The 14584-nt window shown below is 54.2% G+C and overlaps 1 protein-coding gene across 3 annotated transcripts in view; it reads right to left on the bottom strand.

Moving 5' to 3' along the window:
* Positions 1–725: 725 nt before the first annotated feature.
* The window catches only part of LOC123353029 (NADPH--cytochrome P450 reductase), a 61597-nt gene continuing 47738 nt past the window's right edge, over positions 726–14584 (bottom strand). For all 3 annotated transcript variants that reach the window (XM_044993734.1, XM_044993736.1, XM_044993737.1), the window contains 8 exons: positions 14327–14443; positions 11691–11809; positions 10139–10320; positions 8930–9079; positions 6837–7104; positions 5483–5628; positions 4941–5026; positions 726–2524 (listed from right to left, as the gene is read on the bottom strand). In XM_044993734.1, coding sequence (XP_044849669.1) covers positions 2380–2524; positions 4941–5026; positions 5483–5628; positions 6837–7104; positions 8930–9079; positions 10139–10320; positions 11691–11809; positions 14327–14443 — 1213 coding nt within the window. In that variant the 3' untranslated portion in view covers positions 726–2379. The remainder of the gene's footprint in view (positions 2525–4940; positions 5027–5482; positions 5629–6836; positions 7105–8929; positions 9080–10138; positions 10321–11690; positions 11810–14326; positions 14444–14584) is intronic.

Below are 14584 nucleotides of genomic sequence, written 5' to 3'. Positions count from 1 at the left end.
CTTTCCTTCTGCCAGGGGAAGTTAGTGTTAATCATACTGCTGAACACCTGACATTTGTTTTCCATCAACTCTCCCCTGGAAGCCTGTTTGGAAAGAGAGCGGGCTCCCCCCTGGGAATGAACAGAGGGGGGCTGGAGGGAAGGAGAGAGGCCCAAAGTCAGCAAATGAGGTGAGAAACTGCCTCAGTTCAAGCTGGGGGGGGGGGGGGGGCGCTGGCTGTGCGGCAAGCGGAGGTGTGACAGACCCGAGCTAGCTTGGATCACAGCAGTGAGCTGCACGTGTGAGACTAGCCCAGGCTGCTGAGGGTTCACGGCTATTGGAAAATGAGATCAGGTGGAGCCTGCATGCGCAGCTACTGAGGAACCACAGCCACCTTGGGAAGTGAGCTTTAAACACACTGGAGCCAGCATGTGCTTCAGCTCTCTCCCCCCAGCACAGCCAGAGTCTAAGTGACTTGCCCAAGATCTCCTAGGAAAGGCTGTGGCAAAGCAGGGAACCGAAGCTGGGGCTCTTGGTCCCAGATTAGCACCCAAAGCATGGGCAGGTCACCTGTAAAGCTGGTCTCACAAGGAAGCTGCACCTTGTGACCTTTCCCCTTGGCTTTGTGAAGGGATGTGGCTGGGGGGGTGAAGGTGCCACCCAAGGCAGGAGGAAGTTACTGGCTGGCAGCAGCCCACAGCTCTTGCCTCCGTTTCTCACTGAAATGAAGCAAGAGGCAACTGATCTCATGAGGCAAAATAAAGCCCCTGTTTTATTCCAAGGGGACAGTCTCTCTAACATTATTTACATTCATGGGACAGGCTGAGCTTTTCCATGAGCTGGTCTCAAGCAGGGAGAACAGGAAACACAGATCCCAAGACTGGGTGTGGGGATGCGGCGAAGGGGGTTCAGTTCATGTGACTAACCCAGCACACGGGGCCCCCGTCAGTCTCCCTGCTCCCCAGGGCTGATTGCAGCTGCACATCAGTGCCCCCTGCAGGCCAGTGTCCGGAATTCCTCCCCCCTCTCACAGGAGGTGGCTTCAGCCAGCTCCTGTCCCCTCGGACTAAGGAAACAAGACTCACTGGAGGCAAGCGCTCTCCCTGACCCACCCTGACCTCTTGGCACATGAGACTCAAGGCCCAGGCAGCAGCCTTGCTAGTCCCTGGCGGTTAGTGATGGCCGGGAGTGAGCCGTCCTCGGGCCCAGGCTTCCCGAGGGATTGGCTGGCGCTGGGCTGGGAACTTACAGAGCCGGTCACCCCGTTGCTGAGACTTGAGCATTAAGCCACTGGGCGTCAGCTCCCCACGGGACAGAGCAGGGAGTCAGGGCTGGCCAGGGGAGAGCTTCGTGGCAGACCAAGCAGGCTCAGGTCGGAGTCACTGGCACAACTCTCGCTAGGCGCTAACGGGCTCAGCGAGCAGGTCTCTAGCCAGACCAAAGCCCCCGCTCACAGCAGTGCGGGCCTAGCCTCGGTCTCAGACTCTCAGCTGGCCAGGGCTGGTTTCAGGCCACAGGAGAATTTCTAAGCGCACTGACTCTGGTGTGCAAGGCCCAGGCCCACCAAGCAGAGCTGCAGGCTGCCCCGTCACACTGCCCACGAAACAAGCAGCAAGTGCTGGAAGTCTCATGGGGCAAGGGAGACACGGGGCTCAGGATCCTGGCCTCGGCCCGTGGAGACCTCCTGATGCCCACGAGAGAGCTAGGCCGTCTCTCCAATTCGCTGCCTCAGCCCCGGGTCGCTTTCCACACCAGCATGCTCCAGGCTCACCAGGACTGCAGCACTGCTGCTGCCCGGCTCACCACCAGCCATGCCTGAGCTGGGCTGCCCCTCTGCTTGCACCAGATTGTCTCCAGAGAACGGGTTAAAACCCAAGGCAGCTCCCTAGGAGAGGAGGCGGCCTTGGGGCCTATGCGACTAGGCTGGGGGGGGGTACGGGAAGGGTGGCCCCACGTCACAGTTTCCACAGGAGCACAAAGCAGCTCTGGAGAGAGGAGGGGGGTGAGCGTCCTGCAGCTGGTTCACTGCACAGACAGCAGCCAGAGCAGGCAGCCCCACCAGCTAATGGCCTTGCCTTGCGCTGCAGGAGAGGGGAAGCCAGGGGGGTTCGTCAAGCCCTGGCTCCTGTTGGTTCGGGGGCAAGCCCGGCCGTCCCAGTGGAGACACGTGTTCCCCCAGAAAACCTAGGGGGATTCCAGCAGTCCCCGCCCTTCGCAGGGCTCTCGAGAGCAGTCTAGTGGAGGGGAGAGGCGGGCACAGAAGGGCGATTACCAGGTGAGGGGGTCTAAGGTTAGGTTTGTTTCAGTGGCACGTTCTTGCAATGGCTGGGGCAGGTGCCGTTCGTCTCCCGTCCAGCAGCCGCCTGGGAATCCTTCCTCTCTCCTGCCCGGGAGCCCGGCTTAGCTCCAGACGTCCAGGGAGTAGCGGCCCTTGGTCATCAGTTTCTTTACATAGTCCACGGCCTGGGGCTGGGTCATGCTCCCGAACTCGGCCACGATTTCATAGAAGGTGTTCTGCACGTCCCGCGCCATGCTGCGAGCGTCGCTGGAATGACAAGGACGTGAGTGAGGGCAGGCGTCGCTCCTCCACCTTCCTTGGGGAAGGGGAGACTGCAGAGGCCAGGCTGGCCTGGCCAGGGTTAGCCCCAGGCCTAAGGACCTCGGCTATTGAGGGATCAGAGGGACACTGAGCAGGGAAACTCCACATCATGGAGTGTGGGCAACAATCCCCGGGGCCAGCGGCCTGCACTGCGTGTTGGCCTGGCACCCCTGTGAGGCAGGGAGCTGGGAAATCAGCAGAGGGGAGGGGTCAAGCCAAAGGCTATGTCATAGAATCATAGAATTCAAGATCAGGAGGGACCATTATGATCATCTAGTCTGACCTCCTGCAAGATGGCGGCCACATAAGCCGATCCACCCACTCCTGAACTAATTCTCTCCCTTGACTCTGCTGTTGAATGCTCCAAATCATGATTTAAAGACTTCTAGTAGCAGATAATCCACCAGCAAGCGACCCCTGCCCCATGCTTCGGAGGAAGGCGAAAAACCTCCAGGGCCACTGCCAATCTACCCTGGAGGAAAATTCTTTCCCGACCCCAAATATGGCGATCAGCTGAACCCCGAGCATGCGGGCAAGGCTCTCCAGCCAGACCCTCTGGAAAAAGGCTAACAATATCCTATCATTGACCCTTTGTACTAATTACCATTGTGGCATGTTATTGACCTATTGACTAAACCCATTATCCTATCATACCATCCCCTCCATAAACTTATCTAGCTTAATCTTAAAGTCATGGAGGTCCTTCGCCCCCACTGTTTCCCTCGGTAGGCTGTTCCAGAATTGCACTCCTCTGATGGTTAGAAACCTTCGTCTAATTTCATGCCTAAATTTCCTAACTGACAATTTATATCAGTTTGTCCTCGTGTCCACATTAGCACTGAGCTGAAATAATTCCTCTCCTTCCCTGGTATTTATCCCTCTGATATATTTAAAGAATGCAATCATATCTCCCCTTATCCTTCTTTTGGTTAAGGAAAACAAACCGAGCTCCTCAAGTCTCCTTTCATACGACAGGCCTTCCATTCCTCGGACCATTCTAGTGGCCCTTCTTTGTACCCGTTCCAGTTTGAATTCATCCTTCTTAAACATGGGAAACCAAAACTGCACACAATACTCCAAATGAGGTCTCACCAAGGCCTTATATAACGGGACTAGCACCTCCTTATCTCTACTAGAAATACCTCGCCTAATGCATCCCAAGACCGCATTAGCTTTTTTAGCGGCCACATCACATTGCCTACTCATAGTCATCCTACGATCAACCAGGACTCCTAGGTCCTTCTCCTCCTCCGTTACTTCCAACTGGTGCGTCCCCAGCTTATAACTAAAATTCTTGTTAGTCATCCCTAAATGCATAACCTTACACTTCTCACTATTGTATTTCATCCTGTCACTAATACTCCAGTTTACAAGGTCATCCAAATCTCCCTGGAGGATATCCCGATCCTTTTCCGAATTGGCAATGTGACAAGTCCCTGGCAGAGCTGGGGGAGAACCAAGGAGTTCCTGGCTCCCAGGCCTGTGCTTGGACCACACCGCTGTTGTTCCATGCCTCGCTGCACTGGGGGGAGGGGAGGTGTGAGAGCACATCTCTCACCGAACCTGGCCTGGCCCCTTTGCAGCCGCCTCTCCTCCCTCCCTGGAACCCAACTGGCCCCTTCTGCCCCAGGTAGCCCAGGATAGTCTGATTGCCTCATGAGGCGCTTGGTGTTCCCCAGGGGCCAGGCCCGCTGTGGGCACTGACTGAGCCAGCAGCCCTCAGCCCAGGGAGCTGCTGGTTCAACCTCACCCCATTAGCTCTGCAATGGCTCTATTCCCAGCTTGTGTCTGCTGAGCCCTGAGAGATGCAGTTGTGCTAGGAGCTGTACGTACGGGGACTCAGCCTGCCCCAACGGGTTCATCGGCTACAGAGATACAGGGCGGGAGGGGAAGCTGGGGACCGAACCCAGGGCTCCTGTGTCCACGCCCATAGCTAGGCCTTGAGCCTGCCACCCGCTGGCAGACCCTCACTCCCGTACGCTGCCCCAGGGACTTTACTGGGTCTGTGGCCGGGATCAGAGGACAGCACAGGACAGCGACTGGGGGTGGGGCACTGCTGGCCGGGACGGGGATGGCTCCACCACTCACCACTGTGTGAGAGGCAAGAGCTTTGCTCCCCCCCTTTCACACACACGGGAGCGTCAACGAACCCCATGGATGGTTTAAGAAGTGAGTCCAGCCACATGGTGCAACCCTTGAAGTAAATCAAGGTGCAAGGTCCTTGTAAAGCCACATGCCAACCCCCTCCTAGCCCCCCCCCCCCGAGACTCGGGGCCAGCAATGGGGAACTCCAGATTATCCCACAGTCCAGCCAAGGGCCCCGATGCCATGCAGCCTGCGAGGACCCTGGGGCTGGCCTTACCCGCACACGTAGATGTGAGCGTTCCCCTCGTGGATCAGCTTCCAGACCCCCTCTTTGTTCTTCTTCAGCAAGTGCTGAACGTAGACCTGGCAGAACAGAGGCAGTTGGGTTTAGATGAGCAGGGAAGGCAGCAACGCAGATTCCATGCGCCAAACTCAGCCAGCAGCCGAGTTGGCTGCTTCGTCCCGGAGCTGCTGCATGTCCCTCCAGGAGGGAACCAAAGGTTCAGAGGGGACATCAGTGGGCCTGACCCTCTCCGACAACAGCCCAGGGGGTGGGAGACATTAGGGCAGGTTCTCAAGCCAAGCCGGAGTGCAGACTCATGGCCAGCCAGGTGCACTCTGCAGGGCATGGAGCCACCTCGCTCTGAAGCATGGGGTACAGGCCAATGATGCCAGGAGGCGGTTGGAGCAGTAGCCTGGGCTGGGGCTGGCAGCTCCCAGGGCTTCTCCTCCTGCAGCACCTGCCCGACTGCAAGAGTCCAGCCGCCCGCACATGGGCGGGAGGGAGGGACGGACTGGAGCCTCTTTGCTGGGCTTTACCTTCTGGGCTTGGTCCCTGGAGAAGGCGACGTTGAGCTGGGTGAGGGCTCCCTCCTTGTGGAACTGGGCGAGCTCCTCTCGGTACAGGTAGTCCTCGTTCTCATGGCGACAGCCGTAGTACAGCACCGTCTCGCCAACGTCCTTCCCTGGGACCCAACGTGACAGCTGTCAGCCCAGGCCCGCCACCTCCACGTGGCTAGCTAGCCAGCTACTGACGGGACTTCATGGCACCTAACTTCCACTGCTTTCAAAGGGATGTGGGCCTAAGAGACTTGGACAAGGTCTGTGCCGGAGCAGGGAATCGAAGCCAGGTCAGTGGCCAATCCTTCCACCCTACCAGGGCTAGCAGAAGGCAGCAACCTTCTACACCCGCAGCCACATAACCTCCTGCTCCGAAGCGGGCCAGGTCTCTAAGGCGCTGGTACCTAGCTCCACCTGTCACCGATTCCGCAAGCGTGAGCCAGGTTCGGTGAAAGCAGCAGAGCAGCATCTAGTCGCAGGAGGTTGAGCTGAAACCTCTTCCGCTACTGACACCACCAGGTGCTTTCTCCTTTCTGGGCGTGGGCCCCTCCAGACCAGCCACAACGGTCTTTAAATCCAACCTTCCCTCAGCTCCCCAGCGCTGCCCGCACCCCCACAGCGGAGAAGGGAAGCGACGCTCCCTCCTGCTTTCCTGGCACTGAATGGCCTGGCTGTGGGTGCTGGACCCACAGAGGAAAAGGGACCTGCTCCCCTCCAGCAGTGTGTGCTGGGGTAGGAGCTAAACCTGGGGTAAAGGGCACCATTTAGGTAGGGCAAGGGGGCAGTTACCCCTCATTATCCCAGGGACCCCAGCCCAGGTGTCGTGCAGCTTCCCCGGGTTGCAAGTGAACACAGAGGATGGGCAATCATGACGCTGGTGCCCTGAGAGCACCCCAGGGTTGCTCCATAGATCCCCACTATCATGAGAGAGCCGTGATTGGCCCACGGTGCTGCCAGTCACCACAGGTCTGGGTGGGAGGGGGTGCCCCCTACAAGCCTGCAAACCGTGCTGACCTAGGTGACGGGGGGTGCGCGGAGTGGGGGGGTTTACAGGAAATAATCAGAACAACGCTCCCATCACAGACGGACTTTTACATTCTAACCTTCAAAACCTCCAAACCCTTACGGCTGCTGAAAGTCTCTCCCCTCCCACTCCCCAACACGTGCTACGAGAGAGCTACGTCTGAAGCCCCCTCGGGAACGAGCCACAGCTGTACGGGAGGGGGCCCACCTCTGGCAGCCACTGGATACTGGCACTATAGCCAAGAGGCAGCACATCCAGCCGATGGCTACTCCGGGACCAGCTGATCTGGCACCGCTGCTGCACACTCACCTTGCTGCTTCAGCCAGGCTCGTTCTTGAACGAAGCCAACGAACGGGGCGATCCCAGTCCCGGGCCCAATCATGACGACAGGCGTGCTGGGTTTGAAAGGCAACCGGAACTGTGACTTCCTGACGTACATGGGCACCATCACCTTGTGCCCGTTTTCATTGGGCACCTTGTTCTTCAGCCAGGTAGTGGCCACTCCTTTGTTCACCCGGCCTGTCTTGGTCTCGTATTCCACAACCACAGCGCAGATGTGGATGGAGTGAGGGTGAACCTGGAGCAAAACCAAAATTGGCAGCAGCTTTAGAGAAATGCAGTCACCCGTCTGGCTTCTGGGCAGCCCCTGTGGGGTAATGAGTCCCATGGGCTGTCCATAGACAAGAACCAGCACCCACTGGAGCGGGGAAGCTAACGAGAACGCTTAGTGCAAGCCACTCTTCCCTGCAGCTCTCAGGATCTCAGAGGACAACCCAAGTGGACCTCCTGCTAAAGACACAATTTATACCCCGTCTATCTCACACGTCTCCACAGGAACAATATATATTCCACGCAGGGTGCATGTCCATTGCCGTCAGAGGTGTGACTGCAGCGCCAGCTTTGCTCTAGCAAGCTCCAGTAACAATAGCAGTGAAGGCACGCCTTGGGTTTGTACTTGAGCCACCTACCAATGGTGTCACAACTTCCCTGCTGCTATTTGTTCAGGCTCCCTAGATCAAAGCTACAGATGCTGTCACACCTCTGACTGCAGAGCAGACATGCCCACTGGCCGTGCTAATTAGAAGCACCAGGACAAGATCTGGGGGTCCAGATTTGGCCCGTGGTCCACCTACACTGACTACTCCTGTGCTAGAGTCTATCATCAGGGGAGTTGTCCTTTAGTGTCCCTGCTTGGAGGAATGCCAGAGCCCTGGTGAGCGGATCTCCGGATCTCCCGTCCCCTGAGCAGATGCTGCACTAGTTGGGTTAGCTGCCCAGCAGGACGGGGAGGAGGCGGAGTGCTGGTATGATGCTCTCTAACTGAATCCTGTGCCAATCCGTGGCTCCCTGCATTGTAATAATGTAATATAAATATATGGAGATATACCTATCGCACAGAACTGGAAGGGATCCTGAAAGGTCATTGAGTCCAGCCCCCTGCCTTCACTAGCAGGACCAAGTACTGATTTTGCCCCAGATCCCTAGGTGGCCCCCTCAAGGACTGAACTCACAACCCTGGGTTTAGCAGGCCAATGCTCAAACCAGAGCTATCCCTCCCCCCATTGCAGGAAGAGTTGAGCGTTAGAGGTGAGGCAAGGTTTTGCTGCACCCCAAGTTCTCTCTGTTAGAGCTAGGGCTCCAGCCGGAGGTCAGCAGGGGCTATTTGGGGGGACGCGAGCTCTGCGTCAGCGGGCGGGACGTGTAACTGTGAAAGGATGCTGTGATCTGCACCGTGAGTTCCAGAGGATGCACCTCTCACGCGAAACCATGTCAGATCCCTGGGCTGAGCTGTTCCTCTGCTTCTCTCCAAATTACAGCTCAGGACATTTTAGATTCAGCATGCCGTTGTCCTGAGCTAGCTCGCAGGACACTTATTACTGCAGCAGAACTACAGCCAGTCTGAGTCTCAGCTACGGCTTCGGCCTGGAGCACGCTCAGAGCGGAAGTATTTTGAGCTCCTGGTACAAAATGTGAATGAAAACAATCCCAAGGCCCGGAGTATTTACCTCCAGAACCCACCTCGCTACCACGCCATGGAAGCAGGGCCCTACAGCAGCGAGAGCGGAGCGAGGCAGCCTCAGGGCACCAGAGTGGTAGCCATGATGGAGACACTGATTCTGCATCCCACGTGTGAAAGGCCAAGTACTGTTTGCCTTTGCGACCAGGAATAACAGGGAGCCACCTGTGCACAGGATGTGTTTCCTTAAAGGGTAAATCTCTGCATTCCCGTCCCAGCCCCCAGATGCCCAACCATGGAGGGATGTGTCAGGATGGCTGGGGGGCTTGGAAAGGGAGAGGACTCTCTCAGGGTTGCTCAGTGGCTTAGATCACGCCAAGAAACAAAGTCCTTCACCAGGGCTGATAGATTGCCCGGCTCCTGGAGGCACAGGGAAAGGACTGACCTTGGAAGAGGAGGCAATCGAGTAGTAACGGGCCTGCAGGCGAGGCAGCAGCTCACAGAGGTGGTCGATGGGCGGTCGGAGAGAAGATACATCCTGCAGGATGGCTAATATGTTCCTTCTGGCCTCCACAACCCAGCTGAGATACAGCGTCTAGGTGCACAGAGGGTGTAGACAGGAGCACAAGGCAAAGGTGAAACCCTATGGCCTGTGAGACACAGAAGGGCAGACTAGAGGCTCATAACCATCCCTCGTGGACTTAAAATCGGTGACTCTATCGGACATCAGTCACCAGGTTTCCTTGCACTCATCCCTACCTTTGGCGCAACAAAGGAGCAGCTCTGTGTCGGGGAGCTCAGCAACATGAGAGGACATGGTAGCAGAAACTCAGGGACTTCCCCCAGCCCCATCCATCTTGGTGCAAGTTATTTCTGCAGGGCAGGTGGGAGCACTCTGCCTGCCATCAGCAGGGATACCTGCACTCACAGCCTTTAACTTCTCCCCCAGAACACCCCTCCAGCCACCCTGCAAGGCGCTACCTCCCTGCCCAGTCACGTGGCACAGATCAAGCATGATAGGACTCTTGGGGTTCACCCAGCCTCCCTCCTAATAACCAAGGCAGGCCACCACTAAAGGCCGCTGTTCATTCTCTCCACCGGCACCCGGACACTTGGCACCGACAAAAATGCTGGGCAAAATTTTCAAAAATGCCTACTCCAAAGTCCCATGTTCAGAAGTGACAGACACGTGGGTGCCTGAGTCTCATTGGAGGTCAGTGAGATTTAGGCTCCTAATGCCGACGTTTTGGGAAAGAACAGAAAAAACACACACACACTCATCAAAACCTTCCTTGTCTTTTTCTCCCGTCTACCTGCTGCTGCCTAAGGCTCTACCAGGATTTTGAATACACCGGGCTGTCTCTGGTGGATATTCAGGGTTTAACTACTCAGGACACCTAGGTAACCCTTTACTTTAAGTACGATCTTCCCCCCCCTTGTTTTGCCTTAACACATCATCAGCCTTGGAAGGAACTTCTACAAACAAGATACTCCCTCGTTATCCATCCAAGGTTTCCTCAGACCATCCTGTGAAGGATCCAGTAGCAGCCAGTGTCAGAAAGAGGACGCTGAGCTAGACAACCCACCACCAGCCCATGCAGAGAGAATCCCCGTTAAACAGCCTCCTCGCCCGCCAAAGCAGTGGCGCGCTCACCTTCCCCTCGGCAGCAGAAGACGCCATCTTGCGGAGGTGCTCCTGCTCGTTGGGGTCTGTGGCGTACTGAGCCAGCTCGTACAGGACGTTGGTGCGCGGCGGGTTGGTGATGTCCAGGTAATAGGTCAGGGCTGTCCGGTACGTGGTGGGGCAGGGGAACGGATGCTTCTTATTGGATTCCTCTGGGGAAGGGAAAAGAGGTCGAAATTCAGCGACACTGCTGAGACGCTGAGGCCGTTAGAAAGGAAGTTCACAAGGAAGACCACATTTATGGGGAAACAGACACAGAAAGGGGAACTGACTTCATAGAAGGCAGTGTGGCCTAGTGGATCAAGCAGCCTCAGAACAAATCTGTAATCACTAAGTGTAGTTCACTCTAATCACCAGCACAAATGCTCCGTGACTACCCCAATGATCGGCCACGTAAGCTGGAGTTAATTCAGGTTAGTGAGCTAGGAAAGAGCCCAAGGTATGCTGCCTGTGGCTGTAACAGACAGAGAGGGCACTGCAGGCCGGGATCTTGTCGTCACTACCTGCATGTTAAAGAAGTGGACAAGCTGCTTCACTTTCTGGAAACTGGGGCACTGGTTCTCGGCCACCAGGAAGTTGCCTTCAGAGGGCAAAGCTTGGGTGTCCCTGCCCTATAACAACCTCTTTTCAAAGGAGTCCAGGCTAGGCTACTGCCCAATATAAAAGGACAGAACGGTAGGTGGGAAGGCCCTTTCAGAGCTTTCCCACCTACCGGCTCCTTTCAGAGCTTTTACATGCTGTTCTGCCAGAGCGCCGTCCAGGAGGGTCAGCAACCTTGGCTGACTCTGCTGAGAACAATGTGTGTAAGTGCTGTGCTGTGCCGCTGGCGTTATCACTGCAGAGTTCAATACACCGCAAGTCAGAGACGAACCCTTTCATTAAATCATGGTGCTAGGGAACAAGTGCTGTTCTGGCGCTGCAGAGCATCAGCTAACATATAGGGAGGACAGAGCAGACTCACTCTGGTATCCTGTGACTAGGGGCATGTCAGTTGCCTCACTTGTGCATACATCTGCGTGGCACGTTCACAACAGAGCTACTTAACTCTGTAACAGCGCTCAAGCTCGGCAGTAGTAATGCCAGTTACCCTTAATCCTGCCTCGGTGCAGGGGGAGGGAACTCATGACCTCCTGAGGTCCCTTTGGGCCCCACGTTTCTGTGATGAATTATTTGTATTTTGGTGGCACCAAAACTCAGCAGTGTTAGATGCTGTACAAACAGAACAAAAACATGGTCCCCGCCCCACAGAGACAGAAGGATCCGACGTTCTTCCTAATCTGGATCCTGACGGAAAGGCGTAAGGAGCAAATCCACTGCCCTGACTCGGAGGGCCTCAGGCCAAGTATGATCCCAACCAAAAGATCCTTCTCTGCCAAAATACTGATTGCGTGATCAAAAGCAGTTCTTCAGTTCGTCTCATCTGGGGATAACCCTACTCTGCACAAAAACTCAGACACACAAAAGAAAAGGAGCGATTTTCCACTCGGCTGCTGGAAAGATGGCTCTTGTTTGGACTACTAACCATCCAGGTTGTTTAAGGACATGATCATATCCAGATCTGCGCCCAGAATCTCGCCGATCTGGTTCACTAGTGATGTGTCGTTGGCTGGGTACACAGCAACATGGTCGCCAGACTCATACCTAGGGAGAGGAAAAGGATGTCAACATGCAACACCAGCAGTGGTTCACGTCCAGTCAAACGGGTGCAAGCTCACCAGCTAGAAGTGCAGCACAAAGTGGAACATGCAAAAAGCGTCTCCTTTACAGTCTGCACTGAATTATTATCTGCGTTGATCTGCAGGGGTCAGGGAGATTCTTGGTGCTTGTTTAATCTAACAGCCAAATACTAGTCAGAACTGGGAGGCAAAAGCTATTTTATTACATGCTTTTGCACTAGGTGGCCCCTTTGGAATAACCATTTTTAAAAGGTGTCTTTTCAGGAAGACGGACAGACACCCCACCCCCCCCTCTGCAACAGCTTAGCTTGCGAGTCAGTTCAGTGAAATATCATCACTACTTGATGCCAGATCCTAGCTAGCACATTTGCAAGCAGATGACAGAGCTAACGCAGCTAGAAACTGATGAGCGAACATATCGATGTTTCCTCGTTTCCCCACTTTCCAGAGCACAACACTATTCCATACGAAAGCATCAGCTTCCAGGAACGTTTGATGCTCAATCAGGGTTAAGGAACCAAGAGGGATTGGGGGGGGAAAAAAATCTTTTGTTCCAGGTTAATTTCATCTTTAGACTCAGCTTTCCCCCCCCTCCCCCAGCAATCTCAAAAGCATAGGGCCAAATTCTATCCCTTGCTATCCAGAGTGAAAAGGGAGCCATGTATGCACAGCAGAGAGCAGCATCTGGTCCTTCGTTAACGAGTCGTCAGCACTGCCAACACACCTAGAAACTAGGCTAACCAGCACCAGGTTGATCACCCTACATTCCTGAAGACTCCCTAAACTTAAGTTAAGGGGTGAAATCCTGGCCCTACTCAAGTTTCGTCACTGACTTCAACAGGGCCAGGATTTCACCCCAGAAAAGATGCCCTTTGCCTCTGAATCCAAAGGACCCTAAGCCCTCTGACAGCTTCCTCTGCTTTAAGAGCTCACCAGCGAAGTTCTTGCACCCTCTTCTACAGGCCTCAGCCTTCCAGACACCAGAACTAGCAAAGCCATTTACTACTATTACAGAGGTTTAAGTATAAGGTTGCCTGTTTCAACCTCAAAAACAACGAGGAGTCCGGTGGCACCTTAAAGACTAACAGATTTATTTGGGCATAAGCTTTCGGGGGTAAAAAAAACCCCACTTCTTCAGATGCACGGAGCGAAAAGGACTGGAACTGAAAGGGTGCGGGGGGAAGAACTGCTGGACCCAGGCTAGAAAAGACACCTCTGGCCTGTGAAGGACTCTACCTGAACCAATATCTAGGGTGAGGAATTATTATTTGTAACCAGTTTCTTTAGTGAATCTAGCTTCGTTTGTGTGCTTTGTATAATTTTCTTAGTAATCTGCTTTGTTCTGTTTGCCACCTCTTTATCCACTTAAAATACGCCCTTTTCTAGTTAATACAATTATCTATTGTTTATTGCAGGGATAGGCAACCTATGGCACGTGTGCCAAAGGCGGCACGTGAGCTGATTTTCAGTGACACTCACACTGCCCGGGTCCTGGCCAGCGGTCCGGGGGCTCTGCATTTTAATTTAATTTTAAATGAAGCTTCTTAAACATTTTAGAAACCTTATTTACTTTACATACAACAATAATTTAGTTATATATTATAGACTTATAGAAAGAGACCTTCTAAAAACATTAAAATGTATGACTGGCACGCGAAACCTTAAATTACAGTGAATAAATGAAGACTCGGCTCACCACTTCTGAAAGGTTGCTGACGCCTGGTTTATCGTATAACCTAGTTTATACAATTTCTAAGCCGGGGGGCGGGGAGCTGTGCATACCTTCCTCCACTTCAAGGGAGGGGGCAAACTTTATATAACTTTGGGCTTGTACCCCAAAGAGGGGTGAACATCTGGGTGCTGTAGTGTCCCTTAAACTGAGTCCTCCCAGAGCAGATCTCAGCATCTGTATCTTCTGCAGCCTGTGCGCTTTGCTGGAGGAGCCGTAAGAGCCGGGCTCAGCAAGACAGGGTTCAAGGGGACCCAGGCTGGCAGAAAAAGGCAGGCTCAGGGATATCTTCAGCACCTCGGGTAATATCTCAGGGGGTTCAGCCCATCACAGACGGATGCCTGACCAGCATTGTTTGAAGTGAGGCCAAAAAGATTAGTGAATTGATCCCATTATTATGGTCTCTTCCTCTAGTGTATTTACTGAAGAAGGAGCCCAAAGAACACTAGACTGCAGCTATAGGGATTCCTCAACTGTTACCAACACACACAGCCACCTCTGGGGCGGAACACAGCAGCCGTTCTGTGACGAAACAACACAGTACTTAAGACAGGAGGAAATAATTGCAAGGAGAGAGATAAAAATTCAGTTATATCCTGATCCAAAACCACAAAGGAACCTTGGGGCCAGAAAGCGCAATAGTGAGCCTCCGTTCTAAGCTCTGGACGAGTCAGGCACGTGAATTCCCAAGCTTCACTTGTGGTCCCCCCACCTCGTCCCAGGATAAGGAAAATACCCCCGAGTGGAGGGTACCTGATTTTGGAGCCAGAGATGTCCAATTCCAAGTGCATGAGGTGCCTCTCTCCGCCCTGGTTTAGCTTTCGGTTCAGGGCAACAGGTGCCAGGAAAGGGTTCTTTGCATCGAACGGGCTGGAGGGAACAGCAAGCACTCCATTGACAACCGGACTTCACAGTATCCTTGTTCTGTGCAACTTAACGCACTATTCGTTTCACCCAACTGCACTGATCTTCTGGTTCGTTTTCTCCCTTTTGCTAATGGAGCCTCTTTTT

This window comes from Mauremys mutica, chromosome 19 (assembly GCF_020497125.1).
Source record: "Mauremys mutica isolate MM-2020 ecotype Southern chromosome 19, ASM2049712v1, whole genome shotgun sequence".
NCBI classification, from domain to species: domain Eukaryota; kingdom Metazoa; phylum Chordata; order Testudines; family Geoemydidae; genus Mauremys; species Mauremys mutica.
This window is presented reverse-complemented; position numbering and strand designations above follow the sequence as displayed.